Here is a 17394-nt window from a genome sequence, read left to right on the forward strand (position 1 = left end):
GACTCAACAGCAGCCAGGTGAGACTTTGTTTGTATATACATAAATATTTACCTACAAGTCAGCTTGTGGAAAAACACTGTGGGACTGCTTCAGTGTTCTATTATACAAAAACATCCAGCAATCCTTCTGGCTGTTTCCAAGGTAACAAAAGCTACCCAGCAGCATCACTGAGTGTCGCTAATTGACATTTCTTGTTAATTTATGCCCAGTTTTACATATGCAGATTGGTCCCCACAGCACTATGGCAGGTTGGAAATGTTTGGCCATCAATCTGGTACAAAGGATAAAAAATACATTGTTCATTTTGTATTTCTTTAGACAATTAGCAAAGTCACATAAAGTGGTGCTAAGCCCAGGATGCAGCTGTGATGACTATAAAATTGGGTTTTTAATGTTTTAGTGAAACCAGCGGGCTAAAACGTCAGAACCTTGTGAATGAAGCACTATCAAAAAAGAAAACAATTAAAAAAAACACCAATAAGGTTCCATTTCTACTGTCTACTGAATCTCCAGCTTTTTTATGTCCTTAAGACCTTTTGCCTCTCCAATTATATCAGTAGAGACATTTGCTCTTTTCTGCAGTACCAGCATGAAATTGTTGCACATTGTGGTGTTGAGAAATCATGCTCATTCCCTGTGTTTTTGTGAGACCAAGCTGCCAAGCTGTGATTATGTATGGAAATATCTCCTGGGAGGGACGGTGAATTTATGAAGTCTTAAGCCAAAGGATACTACAGTTGCTTCTCTGAGCCAAAGCATAATCCTGCACATAACTCCCTGTAGACCTACAACACGCCGCTTTGTTGATTTTGCTACCTTGGGAAAGAGCCAGCTTAACTACTCAGCTTGAGCCAATTGGCACCTGACAAATTGCAGTTCTCTTTGTGATTATGTAAATTACTGAGCTGAATGGACAAGCTAAAGGTTATTAAACCATTTAGATTTCACTGGTGATGGTCAGAGTTCTCAGTACTACTAAAAACATCAGATCAAACCTTGACTCTGAATTAAAGGCTGAATGAAATCCAAAGAATGTAAGTACACACACATACCTGTACTACTCACATAAGTAAACAAAGACCTGGAGCTGAGCCAGCAGCGCCATTGTTTGAGATTTGATCATCTGTGCTACTCTGTGATCCAAACCTATTCTGTGTCCTAATGAAAAGTGCATTTGAATGAAAAGAAATGTTGCCTCCTCTTCTCTTGTGGGCTTCTAAAGCGAGGGTCCGTACACAAGGGAGTAAAAGGAATGCTTGTTCTCAAATAAAATGAATGCAGCCATGGCGATGCATCAGATTAGGCATTCACAACAGACATTAGCAGGTGAGTGGAGGGAAATCTGGGTAAAAAATTGCCACAGACAAAGAAACAAAGCAAAAAAAGAAAAGCTGGACAGAGAGAATCCTCGAGAAGTGAGACCATGTCAGCAGGGATTCTGAGCAGCTGCCTTGATTCCAGCGCGCTGATCAGAAATGAAAAAATAATACAATTTAAATTTCATATTAGGTTGTGGCTCTACCAGCTCTCATGAAAGCTGTCTTGATCACATGGTACCTTTTCTGCTTCAAGGCTTAATATATATATGGCTACTTCAACAGTAATAGACCCATGGGAAATAAAGTCAGCTGCTCTATTGCCGTTTCTGCTCCACCGATGGCAGTTTGTTGAAATTACTCTCCATTTTGAAAGAAGGCCATTATCACCCTTCCTTTTGGGGGCAGATGGAACATCTGTGGCTTTATTTGTGTGTAGTTTCTTTGCAATGTGCCACAGTCAGAGAAGTCAACAGTCCCATTATGTGGTAACTGGTCACTCTGGCTTCACTGCTGTGTTATGAAACAACATAGTTAATGTGACCTATCAGAAAAAAGACAAATGTAGAACAACTTCTGCAGGTTTTTAGTTATGCAAGAAGTGGGACTCTGAAGTCAGACTTTTCATTATTCCATTTATGTTGTCGGGACCTAACTATACATCAGGAAAAAAAAAATGGATTAAATTATGCAGTCTTTCTTCAATCCAATTCAACTTTATTTATAGCATCAAATCACGGCAATGCCATCTCAAGACGCTTTACAGACAGGAAAAAAAAAACATAATGAAGCCAATTCAAAACAGCGTATATAAGGAAACCAACAGATTGAGTTTATTTACCCTTTTTTTATATACTGGTTACTTTGAAAAGTTTTAAATATTGATTTTAAACCTACTGTGATGGAGGTATGTCATAATTTGAAAAGAACTTTCCAAAAGCTTTTGATTTCTTTATTCCCAGTGCTTACCTGCACTTCTGGGATGGCACTAATCTGAAAACTACTGCATAATTATGCCTTTATGCAAAGTTGAAAGATATCATAGTACCATTTTAACAATTGTTTTGTATTCCTCCAGTGTGAGGTTAATGGATTTCAGTAATAAATACACCCATTCATTTATTTTTATCACTTGTTTTAACTAATATAAGGTAACATGGGTTTGGTGTCTATCCCCTGCCAAAAGGCAGAAGGCATGGTACACCCTGGGCCAGTCACCAGTCCAAATCAGGACATTTATAAAGAAAGATGTGATTAATTACATGATATGACACAAGAAATGCTTTTGTTTTGTTATTTGAGCAGTGAGTGATTTGGTGCTTAAGAAAGAACATTTACACAAGCAGTAATCTGCAGTTCACCATTGATTTTTAAAGCTGTGATGTTCAAATCAGGTATTTAATCAATAATAACTTGTTTATTTTAAAAAAAGATAAATAAAAGTGAATTTTAGACATTATAGTTTTAAAGTATGTCAACACCTTGGAGGCCAGTTCTTTTTCTTGGATCAAACTCTTGGTCCTCCTTTTTTATTTTGCAAATCCAAGGTGCCCCTTGAGATCAAGTTGTTTTGCTCTTCCACACCAAGAATAGGCAAGTTGGGGGTTTGAATTGAGATGACTGGATGACCACTTCAACTTGATCACCATTAGAAAAGGAATGGCTCACGTGGTATAGCAGGTCATCCAGTGACTGGGGGGTTGGTGGATTGACTCCTGCTCCCCTAAGTACTCAGTCTCGTCAGATTGTGATTGTTGTGGGTAAGACGCTCCTTGCCTCCAGTGTAGCCATGACTGTGTATGAAGTGGTGGTCAGAAAGGCCATTGGTGCAGAATGGTTGCCACATTTTTATCAGTGTGCCCGCAAGCAGCTGTGGCTACACATGAAGTTTCCCATCACCAGGTATGACGGAGGAGTGAATGAATAATGGATACAATGTAAAGTGCTTTGGATGCCTAATCTAATCCATTATTATTACTTACTGTCATGATCTATGATGTTTGAGGTTTGTTCAATTAAACTCTTGCAGGATTTCTGTGTTTTATCTTGTTTGCTGTTTCATATTCACTCTCTGATGCATTCTTTTCTATTCATGTTATATATTGTAAAACCTACTCTGATTGCCAAAATGCAAAATGAAGAAGCAGCAAAAGAATGGACTGGGATTAAGACCAGTCATACCCATAGCTTCAAATTTAGCTTATTTAATAAAATACATTGATGCCTCACACTCTTCAGCACAAATGCCAAATTTCACCAACCATATTTATGCCCCACATTTATAGGAGCACATTTTTAGAATCACAGCAGACTCAAGTATAAAGTTTAGAGACAGGCAGTCTTTTTCTTCTTTTTATTAGCTGTCTTTATTATTAATCACATCGCTGATGATTAGTACTTGCACTGGGTTCCAATTGATACCAACAGGAAAGCTCTATTTTTTTAACTTCTTTGTTTGTTTACAGCTTGTCGACTAATAATTACTAAAGAACACAAAATGCAGCCAAGCAATTAGCTCCCCTGTGAGAACTTTTAGTGGCTATTCATATAATTTTTCACTGTGTGGATCAATGAACGTGTGTTTCTCTAAAACAACTTTTTTTGTGTGTGTATTCTGTGCTGAAATCAATAACTCAGTGAGCTTTAAAAGTTTGATGATGCTGAAACATAATTGATCCAGTAATAAAACATTCAAGTAGAATCCATACGAAACAAATGAAAGAGCACGGTGCTACACCCACTGGTGCTGGAACACAAAACTCACACTTGCATACTAGACACACCATCTGTTCTTGATTGAATAATATACATACCAGTCAATAAAACTTCCTGCCAATGCAAGTTTGTTGAAGTACTTGTTCAATCTCTTCAGCAAGAGCATTTCCTCTCCTCTTCTTTCATCGACACCATCTTTTCAGTCCAATCTATCTGTTTGTTAACCCACACATGACCCTGATCGCATCATCTTGTAGATAATCAAAAGCTTTTTATCTCTTGTTCTGCTGTAAAAACAAATTACTGTGAAATACAACATGAGGAACTACAGTACAGAATGAAGATTTGTATCCTAAGATGTATTTTATTGTTATAATGTATAAATAAACACAATTACTAAAGCATACATGACATCTTAATAATCAATACCATTGCAAGTGATAATGACAAAGAAAAAGCAGGACTTTTTTATTCTTTACATGACACTTTGTCTGCTGTATCCTTACTTGAAAGACAACATTAATAACAAACAGCATCTCTTATAAACAATCTTTCATGCTGTATTTGTGAGTCTGGATTAAACTCACAGGCCACACAGTGTTGCATTGATCCCGTCAACCAAATCATGCATGTTAGGTTGAGTGGTGATGAAAATTTGTCATTGTGTTGGCCCTGATGAGCAGGGGTCCTGTCCAGGATGCTCCCTGTCTCTCTCTCAAGAATGTAATGAAACTAGTTGGACAGATGATTGAATGTGTATATAGAAAATGAATGAAAAAGATTTAGATTTATTTTAACCTGCCATTAAAATGTATTTTTCTTTAGATTACCTTGATAAATAAATAAACCAGGGTAGGAAAATAAAGCAAGTATTATGAGTGAACATTTGCATATTGTGTACAAGCGCACATGAAATATTTTGGCTTGTTATAATGTGACAAAACACAACACATTGTTTTTGCTGATTGGAAAACAAAGTAGGATTTCCTCACTACTTAGGTGAACCATTACTGCACACAAACTGTTAACGGTGCTTTGAGCCACATTTGGTTGCTGAGGTCGGATCTAAAGGCCAGAAATAAATAAATACAAACAAAACTAATTAACTATCTGTCCATTAATTTCTGTTGGAATAAATGTTACTCTGATATTCTAACAATGAAATGTTCTTTCTATATGAAGTAGACACAAAATTCTGCCAAGCAGACAAATATCGTTCAATAACTTCAATCTTCATGGTGAAACTGGAGGGTAAATCTATAGGTCATATATATTCATATACTAGATAAAACTAAGGACCAATGGATATTTTAGGCCAAAAGTCGTCAAAACATCCAACAACAATAAGCAGTAAACAGTATTTCTTACAACAACATATTGGTGCAAAATATCAGGACTGTAGAAACACTGGTCAGATTTTCTGTCTGCACCATGTCAGTGTTCTTCATATCTGAATTATGTGTGGATGCGGAAGCATGTCTTGCTTCTCCTTGAGAATAAAAATCTCCAGCGTAGGAGGTCTCTTCAACCTGGAGCAGGGAAAGTACATTTTGAGAGGCTTCAGCCCTCTTAAGACACCTCATGGTGGGAGGTCTATTTTCTCTCAATCTTCCATCTCTCCACAGGGGGAGTGAGTGTGTGTGTGCGGATGCATACGTGTGTCGGTTGAAGTCTGGGTCAGTGCAACGTTGGTAGAGTCTCTTCACATTAGAGATTAAAAAAAGAAAGAAAGAGAGAACACAAGTGTTTCCTACTTTTATATATCTTCTCGTTGCTTAAATGAAACAACATTTTTTAGGTCAATTCTCTATATTGTATTTCAAAGTAAATCATTTTTATAATTTAATTAAGATTAAGCATGCATTGTTATTCAAGAAGCCCTTGTCCCGACAAGAAAACATTATATAGTAAGCTATTTGTGAAAATAAAACTAAAGTATAAAGCAAGAAAGGAAAAACCCAGTGTCCTCCGTACTGAAAAGATTTATAGTAAAAAGATTTTCCAATGGCAGGGGTCAAATATGTGAAGACGGCATCATTACACAACCCTGAAGGGTACCATGCAAGGAGTGGTTTGTGTTTGTGATGTTTGGGGTTAGAGCACAGGCTATCACAGAGTACCAAATATAGAAGTCCGCTGGCCTCTGGAGAGGCCATCAAGGGTCTCTTGTCTCTTTTGTTCTGCCCACTTTGGTTGATGAGCCAGGCACAGGGGGTACAGCTTTATTGCCTCACTAGCTCAAAGTGAACATGGGGTGAATTTACAATGACTTCTGCACTTTTGTTTACGCTGGTATCAGGCATACAGACGAAAAAGGAAATTAATTCATGCAACTTTTATTGGCACAAATGTTTCACTTCTGCTGTAGTGCAGAGGTTAAAGGTTTAAAGACAGAATCTGTAGATCACCACTGCTGTATGTATTAAATAATAAAACCATGTAATGTTGACTTTGTCTTAAAATGTTCAGTACGTTTCAGTTTCACCACATCCCTGTCTTTCATATGACAAATGCTAACAGCTTGGAGTTAAAAACATAGAAGCTTTTTAGTTGTTTTTTTACATAAATATTTGAGAAGATGATAATGTCTTGTTCTGTAGGGTGATGGCTGCTGGCATGAAATATCCTTGGTACCCTTCTCTGTTGTTTGGACTTTACAAAAATCATCTATATGTTTGTATATGCTTGTATATCTCCATGTAATTCTTGTACTGTAGCCGTTTAAGATTTGACGTTTTTCCAACCAAACCTTTTTCATGCAGAATTTAGCAGGTTAGATATTTTGAATAAATTGTACAGTTACTCAAATTAGTATCTGTGTTTTACTTCTGATGATCAAATTGACCAAATCCATCTCCATCTAATGAAGTTATGTTTGTGTTTAAACTAAATCCTTACAGTAGCAGCACTGTCAGGAATATTGTAGTTATCAACAAGTCCGAAAGTCTGGAAAAGACCAGAAAATGTCATCAGAAAACAAAGTAAAACATTTTTTCTCTATTTTGTGCATAATTTTTTAAAAACCAATTAGAAAAATATTTTGCTTTTAGTAGCCTAATATTGATCCTCATATAAATCAAAGAAATCAAGCTCCACATTATGTTCTGCCACACTACTTTATGTGCTGTATAGGATCATGGATTGCAAGCAGCTGCAGCCATAACAATACAAAAGATGAGCATAACTGCATACTCTGCATAACTTTCACAGCCATTGAAGGAAAAGGTTCTGTCTTGGTTGTAAATTTAACCCCGTGCATTGATGGTCAGAAGTTCCCAGCAGTTGTTGTTGTTGGGCTGTTTTGGTATAAAGGCTGGGACTTTGTGTTGAGAGCCTGAGGGCAGCCGAGCGAAGCTCTTTTAGAGTTTGATTTATAATTGAAAGCTGTTTACATTCGCTCTCCAGCCTCCATAGCACAAAGTGCAGTTCATGGCCCTATGAGGGAGGAACTCAGAAAATTGAACCCATTAGAAAAAAATTCCTTTTTTTTTTTCAGGAAGAAAGGCCAAAAGTTGAGGTGGTTATATAGTGTGGTGCCTACATCTGATTATACAGCAGCTTGTATACTAGAAAAGGAAATGTTAAATTACCTTTAGCAGCTGAGGATCGAAACACATCTTGGTACCTGGAATGTTGGGAGACGCTCCTGGCTGAGGTCAGACACATAAATAATACACATGGAGTGGGGTGTAGGAAAAAGACACCACTTACCCTTAGTGTTAGTATTTATAAGTGCCGTTTCAGTTCACCACTTTGAAGCTTGAGGTCCCCAATTAGAAACATTTAAAATAAATGCCCAAACTGTGCCAAAATTACCATTTTAGAGACCTTACCTGAACGTCTCTAAAACTGCATTTTTTTTCTGCCTCACTTTATGGAGTTGTCTATGGAGAGACAAAGCTTACATATTGTAATCAGATTTATTAGGAGTTCATCTACCAACAATACATACTGATATTTATACATCTAACAAATGGCATTGGGCTTAAATCGTTCAAATTTGATATATATTTGATATGTATTTTATAAATATATATATATATATATATATATATATATATATATATATATATATATATATATATATATATATATATATACATATATATATATATATATATATATATATATATATATATATATATATATATATATATATATATATATATATATATAAATATATAGTTTGTGAAGCAGATTTCCAGTTCTACATGTATTTCAACATGTTTCTTCATGTTTCTCTTTTTACCCAGACAGAGGAACAGAAGTAGCTATTTTCTATCAGTGTTTCTTTAAAATCAGTGCTTTCACCAGAAAGTCTGAATCAGCTGCTGCACAAATATTGATCGATGAATGAGACTCTTAATGAAGCATTAATGAAGCATGCCTCATTACCTGCATTGCTCTGTAGAGACATTCCCACCTAACAGTTATTCATCACTTTCCTGTATACAGAATAAATGTCTCTGTTTTGCATCCCACTCTAGCTTTCTTAAACTGCAGTAAGTTTTCTAAATTGGTATTCAATTAATTTATACATTCATCATGCTTCTGTGTAATTATGGGGTCTAAGCCCAACTTGAGGCTCTTGAAAATATTGCATTTAATTAAAGTGTTATTGTGCAAATATTACTTGTTTAAACTGGGCACCAAATTTGTCTTATGGATCTCCAGCTGTGTTGAAAGCCTTAGCGGTGCCATTACAGGCAAAGTCTATGCAGAAACCAGTCTAATAATTTAAAATGCTTCCTTCAACACTGAATATAAACATGAGAGCTGCTTAAGAAAGCAGTATGAATTACCTTGCTAAAGTTTTATTTTTATGTTTAAAACTCTTACAGTGAGGGTTGAACGTAAATAACACAAAATGTAAAAGAAAGGTTGTTTTAAAAAGATATAAAGAATTTGTATTACAAATTCAAGGGTTAAGTTTTTAGTTTACAGGGAGTGATGTCTAAATGTGTCAACTGTCCCTTAAAGGCTTATTTTGTCAAACTCAATCCTCCTTTCAAAAGGAAAGAGTGCCATCAAGTGGTTAACATTTGCCCGACATCATATTCTTTATTTTGTTGTCAAGAGGTGACTCTAAAAGCATCCCTACAAATTCCTAAATGTTCTTTACAAAGAGAAGCAATACATCAGATTTTGGATAGAATTCCTGTGATTTTCATTTTTATTGACGAGTGTAAAGATGACACAAAATATCACACTTTATTCCTTTGTATATTGGTAGCAAAGCAGGAAATAAATGTAGCCTTATTGAAGAAATGGAAATGCAATTTATAAGGCAAAAATATAGGCTATGAAATTCTGATACATTCAAAGCCAGAATTGGGTTAAAATACAAACTAAATTATTTTAGCCTGAAATTTAGTGACTTTCCCTAAGGTTACCCAAAACACAAAAAATTATTTTTTTCTCAGTATAGGTGGTGCTCATTTTTGCACAGTGAGGCAAATTAGACAAAATCTATTAAAATGGGATTCAGTGGGTCAAATCGAGGAAAACCATGATACTAGGGAAACTGGAAACTACACCATATTGTGTGTGTATGTGTGTATGTGTGTTTTTTATTATTTTCCAGTGATAGTTATGAGAGGTCTGAAGGGGGCCTGGACAGTGTCTCAAGAAGATGTTTCTACCACATTTGATCCGGTTCACAAAGACTGCCGTAATTTAAAGTGGCATAGGAAGAGTCGGGAACACTGTAATGATAAAAAGAGTGACGATTAATGGTACATAAATGGAAAAGAAATCCTCCGAAGGTCAGAGTTGCTATGACACAGACAATAGATCTGCACTCTTTCAACATAAAATAATATACAAACCTGAATCAGTTTGGGTTGGATAATGATGAAGGGTTAGTAACATTGTAAAGATACATGAGCAGCTATTTAAGTGACTGACATAATGGCAGGATGACATAATGTGTGACAGGCACTGGATTTTAATCTTCCATGATGAGAAAGATGTGTCAGAGTAGAAGACAAATAAAAAAAAAAAAAAAAAAAAAAAAAAAAAAAAAAAAAAACCCTCTTATTACAGTCAGTCTGATGAAGAGGACTGATGGATAGCAGCAGCTGGCAAACGAGAGGATTATGAAAAAAAAAAATTGCAGACTAGTTTATGAGAAGTATTTTTGTTTTTATTTAATATCTTGTGTTCTGATTGGTGGTGATGTTGAATTCATACTGATAATTATGAAGTAGTGTTTAGCTGAACTGGGTAACCTTAGAACACCAACACAGGATGAGTAGGCTTTCAAAATCAATGTAGCATGGGGGGAAAAAAATCGTAGCATGGGGGGAAAAAAATCACCCAACCTTAGTTTTCTAGGTTTAAACAGCCACCTCCTGTAAAGAGGCTACAGCTCTTCAATGAAGTGCATGGCTCCCCCATAGCTATGATGGTTATATTTTCAGTTTTAACCATTCCAAAATATGTGTGTATTTCAATATAAAATATCTCAGTTATAATGGTTTTAAACTTTTTATTGTTAGAAGTGGATGCATCACTAGTAGACGTTTTTCTCAAAAAATGAGTGAAAAAAAACTTCAGAAAGTCTGCAGGAGTGGTTAAATGATTCCTAGACAGTGTAACTCATTTGATTCATATACAAAGAAATGAGCTATGGCTCAATACTTTAGTACAGTACTTTAAAATGTGTAAAATATTGTATACATATACATATCTTTACCTACTACTAATGTGCAGCAGCTGATTCAGCAACAGGAAAGGCTATCAAAAACACTGTGCTGTTTTTACTGTAACTTGTTTCATTCATGAAAAACAAAACAAAAAGATAAATAAATAAACACAAGAAAAACAAAAATCTACTTATTAAATCTTATGTTTAGAATTTTACTGAGCAAATTCTACATCTAGTTTTTATTTTAATTTTACTTTTGGTAGAAGATCTCTAACACATACTGAAGTTCTGTCTTGATACTGTAGCAATCAGCCCTACTCCTAATATGATCCAGGACTGCTTTAAGATCATCAGCACTTTGGTGTCTTCTGATCAACAGAACGGAGCATCCAGAGGGGCAAAGGAGCTCTTCTTTCTCCAGGGACAGCAGGTCTGGAAGGTACTCCTGGGAATTGTGGTCCATTAGCACCAAACTGAAACCCGTTTTGGTACCTTGATCAGTCTCCAAAGATAAATGCAATTTTGGGATGGCTTCAGCTGAGCTGCAGTTCAGTACCTGAAACTAGAGTGGAGCAGAAAAAAAACAAAACAAAAAAAGCCATTTTCTCATATTTTAGATCTCTGTATCAGTCATGGTTTAAGGTTTTGCTAGAAAAAAAATGTCTTATTATCTGATGATTATCCATCACTGTACCTGGGAGTGTTTAAAACCAGCCACCAGTATGATTTCTTCCCCCAAATCTGCTGTCAGGGGGTCCAGCTCCACTGTGATGAGCCTACCAGCAGGGGGCAGCAGATGCAGCATGCGGACTGAGCTGTAGCCACAGTGCATCCCCAGCTCCAACACCAGCAAAGGGCGCGCACGCTTCACTAGGTCATCCAAAACCTCACCTGAGTTTTCCCAAACAAACCTGGGGTTATTTTATGTGTCAGCCTAAAAAAATCTTAGGGATATTAATATTAATTGTTTTCAATTATATTACAGTCACTGAAACTTTAACAATAACAAGTGAGGAAAAAACATTTCATTTGAGTTGCGTAAATCAATTAAAAAATGAGTTACTACATCAAGATATCTCATTCACTGATGGAATCAGTTTCACAGAACCTGTGAGAAAAAAAGTGAATCAAATTATGAGCACATCTTGCATAAAAGTAGACACAGTGTCTTCAGTAGCGTAGACTTGTGCTCTGTGCTGGAAGATCTTGTAACATTGCAGCAACCGAAACTCAGATCATGAAAACATTTACTTTTGCATTTGAATGTATTCGAAATTAAAGAATGGTTTGTATGGGGAAAAAGGAAACGGGTGTTTGGTGTCAACATTTAGGGTAAGAGTAATGCATGAAGTGTCTGAAGGAATTATGTCAGATTTTGTTTTGTAATAGAAATAAAAAGAAAAAAATCAATGATCTTTGATGATGTTGTGTTTTGTACACATTTTTTAAAATTTATTCTTTTTTTTTTTTTTTTTTTTTAATTTAGTCATTTGTCTGTTTCTCTAAACAGAACACTTCACATTGCTAACAGCAAATGATGTTTTTGAGGTGGTTTCTGTTTTCCGTGTCTTTACAGAGAGACAACTTTCCTGATTTAAAGCCACTCCTTTGATATCTTGCTTCAAGTTGTTTCTATGTAAATGAAAACTATTTTATGAGATCCTGAAAGCACTATGATGATCTTCACTGAAAACCTTTTTCTCTTCCCTTACATTTATCTTTCCCTCTCTCCCCCTTACAGTGTTTCTGTCAAAGAAAAACCACCCAAGTATAACCATCCAAAAACATTCCCATCGCATCATTTACTGGTCAGGCTTGAACATGATGCTCAACACTTTATTTCCCACATACATGCTGAAATTCCAGCTTTGTTTGATCACATTAGAAATTTTGCTTCTTGTGCTCTGAAAATTATTCCTCTGCTTTTTTGCAAAGTCTCAGCAGACTCGCCACTCGCAACTTTTTAGTAACTAAGGATGTTTACATGTATGAAAATATGATTTATCGGCATGTTGAAGCATAACTAAATGAAAACTTCAGGGGTTTAAAAGATTTCTGTTGGCGCTGCAGACCAAAGCTGTTTTTCCCTTCTTGTCAGATAGATTTAGTAGACATTTTTAATACATTCCAAATTCTCATAAGGGATGACAAAGTTTATTTTGCCTCTAAAATAAACAAACACAAAAAAACTTAGCCACAACAAGAACAAATACATCTAAAGTAGATGGTCCAGCTGCCACTGAGTCCGAAGGTCTGGTTGAATAGTTTTATTTTTCTAAAGAAAGCTTCAAACTGATCAAAATGGTTTAATAGAATTTACATTGCAGCAACAACAGCTAGGTAACAAGCCATATTCCAGGAAAGGAGTTTGAACATGAGATCAAGGTGAAGTATTTCTGCTTTAAAGGCAACTAATGGTCATAGTACCATCTCCTGACATGAATAATTTTTGTTATACATACCAATCTGTGGGCCGATGCAGACTGACTGATGTGTCTCGGCATAGAGATCAAAGGTCTCCAGGACGCTGTCAGCTTTGCCATGGGTGCAATTTGAGAACACAAAAGCATGAGTGCTCCTTACACACACGTTCCTGTGCAACAGCCTCAATGTCCAGGCCAGAGCTTGATGGCACAGGGTGGTAACTTTCAACTGATAACGGCTGCATACCACATAGATAGCCGGAAGCAGTGACACAGAAAGAGCAATGAGCCACATTTAAAGTGCTGCACCTGCAGATAACAGACAGACGAACTAAAAACAGTTGGTGGAAGTCAGATGTGTGACTGATAGAAATCCATTGATGGTCTGATTATCAGTGTGATCAGCAGATGACAGCTGATGAGTTCAATCTATGCTCATTTCCATTATATTTTTTAACTTTTACTTTGTTTTTCCAATGAATTTTTGCAATAAAAGCCTACATTTATCATTTAACTATGCATAGTTAAATGCATAGTTAAGGCTGCACTGACAATGTTGCCCTCCAGCACCACCCTGCACATATCAATCAGACTACACTCTTGTATGAGGCAGTGTGATGATAAAATTTCAAAATCAAATAATTGAATACAAGAACTGTGTCTCCGTGGACCATTGAAGGCTTAGGCAAGTGCAGGTGTTACTGTCAGTAACAGACTATTGCAAATGTTTTCCAAGAAATTATCAGCTGTCATGCCAAAGCCTACTAATTCAGACACATCTATGGAGCCTCCAGAGTTTTAGGTTAAACGACAACATCCTTTGCAAATACTGGTGACAGAAATAATTCAATAATAGCAGCAGCCTACCTGCAGACTGTCTTGCTGCTCAGAGGTTCAGAGTGCGTCCTGTCAAACAGGTGGATGACCGACTGTGACTCCTCAAACTCCTCAGGGTGAGCTGCTTATTTTTACAGCCTCCTGTCACGCGCAGACACCAGTTTACCCTTAAAGCCTTCGTGTAAACAAAGTTAAGAAGAAAAGGGCCTAGTTACCTATGGTTTTCAGGAAATAGGAACCCTGAAAACAGAAGGAAGACTGAGAGCAGCTAACTCGGTGCTGGAAAAGCTCCTCCTCCTATTTTTCTCTAGCGCCGCATTTGTCCACTAGAGATCAGCAGAGATACAAAAAATATCACTGAGCCAGCGGAAAAATATGAGTGCAGCACGTATGCAGTCTATGGTGCAACTTCAGTGCCCTGGAAATCTTCCCTATGTAGCAGGACCAGTCCCTTGAATCTCCTTTCTTCTCTGTTTAAAAGTTAAGCTTTCCTAAACTGAAATCTTTTTAAATATGAAGGTTAAATACGTTGAATTTTAATATTTATTTATCTATTGTTAGAAAGCTGTTCTGCTATATATATATATATATATATATATATATATATATATATATATATATATATATATATATATCAGAACAGCTTTCTAACAATAGATAAATAAATATTAAAATTGTATGTATATGTAGACAACTCATAAACAAGTTTAGCTCCTCTGCTCTACATCAGTGAAAGTGGGTGTGAGATCCCCAGTGAGAGGGTGTGCTGGTTAGTGCGGTGAGTTACTCTTTTAACTGCGTCAAGCCAGACAAGAACAGAACCGGAAGCTTTTTACTATCAAAATAACAGCATGAAGCATTGACAATGACAAGAACATCAAAGCGCTCATATTAAAAAATATATAGTATTATTAGTTTGCCAACGTTCAATGTCCGTTTGAATGTATTTGCATCTTTTTTAGCGATTCAAAGCTAACTCAGATAAATTTCTTAAACTATTATCACTGTTATTTTGGACAGTTTACCGAAGATTACCTCAAAATTGATGTCTTTTGACCCAGGTATTACGGTAAATCTGCAAAATTTTTATTTCCACAGTCTAAATAAAATTTAACAAGTGTCCTCTTCCGGTGCGTCGTAAAAACCTACAATCATGGTCAAAACGCACACTTTTAGTTATTTATATAATTCAAGAGTTATGCAGCCCTTTCATTTTATATTTTATTTACTTTGTGGATTTTGTTTAATTAATTACTACTTGGAAATGAAAAAAAAAAAAAAGTTTTGATTGCAAAAAGGTAGTTCAATAAACTAAAATTGACAATATCACTTTGGTAGTTTTCAGACTTTGCAGTAACAAACTTCTCATAGGTTTGACTATTACATCAGTTACCATGATGTCATTTTATTTGCAATGTTTGAATTAACCCCATTTGTAAGCCCTGTATTTTTGAAGGCTCCTACCGGAAGTTGTTCAGCTGTGTCTAACTTGACGCTGATAGCCTGAAACACTCCAACAGGAGCGACTCCAGTCAGCAGCAACTGTTTGGTTTGCCTCACTGGTGCAGCAACACCTACAACCAGCGGATGAGAACTGGCTGACAGACGCGACCGACTGCTGATTTAGGTGGAATTACGTGTCTCTCGGCTGCTTCTAAACACACTTCTGCAGGCTTTCATACTTGAAAAGCAGAGCTAGTTCTTCGTCAATGGCAAGTCCGGTTGCAGACATAGGGCAGTCTCATCAGCATCACCACCCAGTGACTGAATCAGCGGCCGATTCTGCGTTTCAGGAGGCGCAGAAATGGATAGAGGTGAGTCTAAGGGCCAACAATGACGCAAAACGCTGTATCACTGCTTAAGCACATGCTTTCCCTTGTGCAGGTGTTTAGTTAATAACATGTAGAAACTGTAATGGTGTTTCACTTCTTTTCTGCTTCGTGTCTCTCCTTTTTGGGTCAGTTCTTTATTATGATTATTATTATTTCTACCCGCTGAAAAGCGCCAAAATCTGAAATCTAACCAAATATTACAGTGAAGTAATTGCTAAATGCATGATCTACTGCCAAAATGATTAAATTATTGGCATCCTATGATTTTAAGTATATCAAGTGCCTTTTTAACTTCTTCAGGTAGAACCCAAACACAATATATTAACAGTGTTGGTAGAGTGATGAAGACATTATGACTAGAACCTCCTAAATGTTGCAGTATAGCTGCTCAGTTGCTTCTGGTTGAGGCCATTGTACAGTAGCTGGGACTGCTGTGGGGCCTGCTGCGTGTTTGACTGAAAAACAATGAATGCATCATGTGGAATGGATTTTTGCTTCATTGCAAGCCTGCTGAACAATAATCACACAAACAAGGTTTTGTTCTGAGAAAATTTCAATCATGGCACTTGCATGCCGCTGTTGCATCAGAGTTTATCATTCTGTAGCTCTCTGTCCTCATGCAAGCCTCCAAAGCAGTGATGTCTAATTATCTTCTGCATATTCATGGCCTCACAGCAAGATTTCAGAATATTAGTGTGATATGAACACTTTTCAGCTGTTTTATTCCCTGTGTGGGAGTGGGGTGTGGGGTCTCTGTATAAAGATAGAAGATGGGGCTTCTCAAACTCTGAAATTTATAGTGAGCAAACCATTGACCCATTTAATGTATGTTTTTTGGTTTATTTATTTTTAAATTGGGATTGTAACCATATTTAAATCTATGATTTATCTATCATAGGTCAACACCGGGTTGTCTCACATTATTTAAAAGTCAGCAGGGCGAGTATAACTAAGCTATACACAAAGCAGACTTTCTAATGGGCTTCTCATCCTATGGTCAGAGACTTAGACTACAGTGGAGACAGTTTTCAATCCTTTACCTGCTGTAAGTTTCCACTGAAATGACCTTCCAGCTTGCAGTGGAGTCCATCTGCAGCACAAGAAACTTGCTGGAGAATTAGCTGAATTGCATTGTTGGTTGCCATAACAGTGGACTTTCTTTGCTGGAGAAATTGAAACAAGGTCGGGATTATGTTGGCTTTTTAGCACAGTCTCCACTTCAAAAAATTAAATTCTGATGAATAAATTTAAGGTTGACATTGCTGCCTCTTGCTGATGGTCTTGTTCTTTCTGGAGGATTTAAATAGTTAAATAAAGTGTTGAAACAGGAATTCAGTTATTTTTGGGTGGCCATTAATACACCTGGGCAGCCTGCCCAGAAAAAAAAAAATCTGTGTGAGGTAACGGTGGCCTGTTTTATACTTCTGCCCATTTTGGTATTTTTATACACTGACACTCCTGCATATTTCATTAACTTCATTAAAAAGGACAGATCCTCTTAAAGAATGTCAGACTCCATTACATGCAAAATTAGCAGCTTCAAATTCCTTTGAGGGTCCTGTCACAGCTTTAAAAAGCCACCATTGACCTAGAATATGTGAGGCTGATAAATGAAAGGTGGA

At 36.5% G+C, this 17394-nt stretch overlaps 2 protein-coding genes across 9 annotated transcripts in view; one reads left to right on the plus strand and one right to left on the minus strand.

Annotated features, from left to right (window-relative positions):
- Positions 1-10930: 10930 nt before the first annotated feature.
- LOC306762954 (catechol O-methyltransferase-like) lies at positions 10931-13398 on the minus strand (the record flags this gene model as incomplete). The annotated part of the gene is made up of 3 exons (XM_079249610.1): positions 10931-11242; positions 11375-11571; positions 13143-13398. 3 exons carry the CDS (start codon positions 13396-13398, stop codon positions 10931-10933), a joined length of 765 nt encoding a protein of 254 aa, XP_079105736.1.
- Positions 13399-15520: 2122 nt separating this feature from the next.
- Positions 15521-17394, plus strand: part of LOC306763051 (LIM and calponin homology domains-containing protein 1-like) — a 95226-nt gene continuing 93352 nt past the window's right edge. For all 8 annotated transcript variants that reach the window (XM_079249720.1, XM_079249723.1, XM_079249721.1 and 5 more), the window contains exon 1: positions 15521-15754. In XM_079249720.1, coding sequence (XP_079105846.1) covers positions 15650-15754 — 105 coding nt within the window. In that variant the 5' untranslated portion in view covers positions 15521-15649. The remainder of the gene's footprint in view (positions 15755-17394) is intronic.

Source organism: Telmatherina bonti (assembly GCF_933228915.1).
Source record: "Telmatherina bonti genome assembly, chromosome: 12".
NCBI classification, from domain to species: Eukaryota; Metazoa; Chordata; class Actinopteri; order Atheriniformes; family Telmatherinidae; genus Telmatherina; species Telmatherina bonti.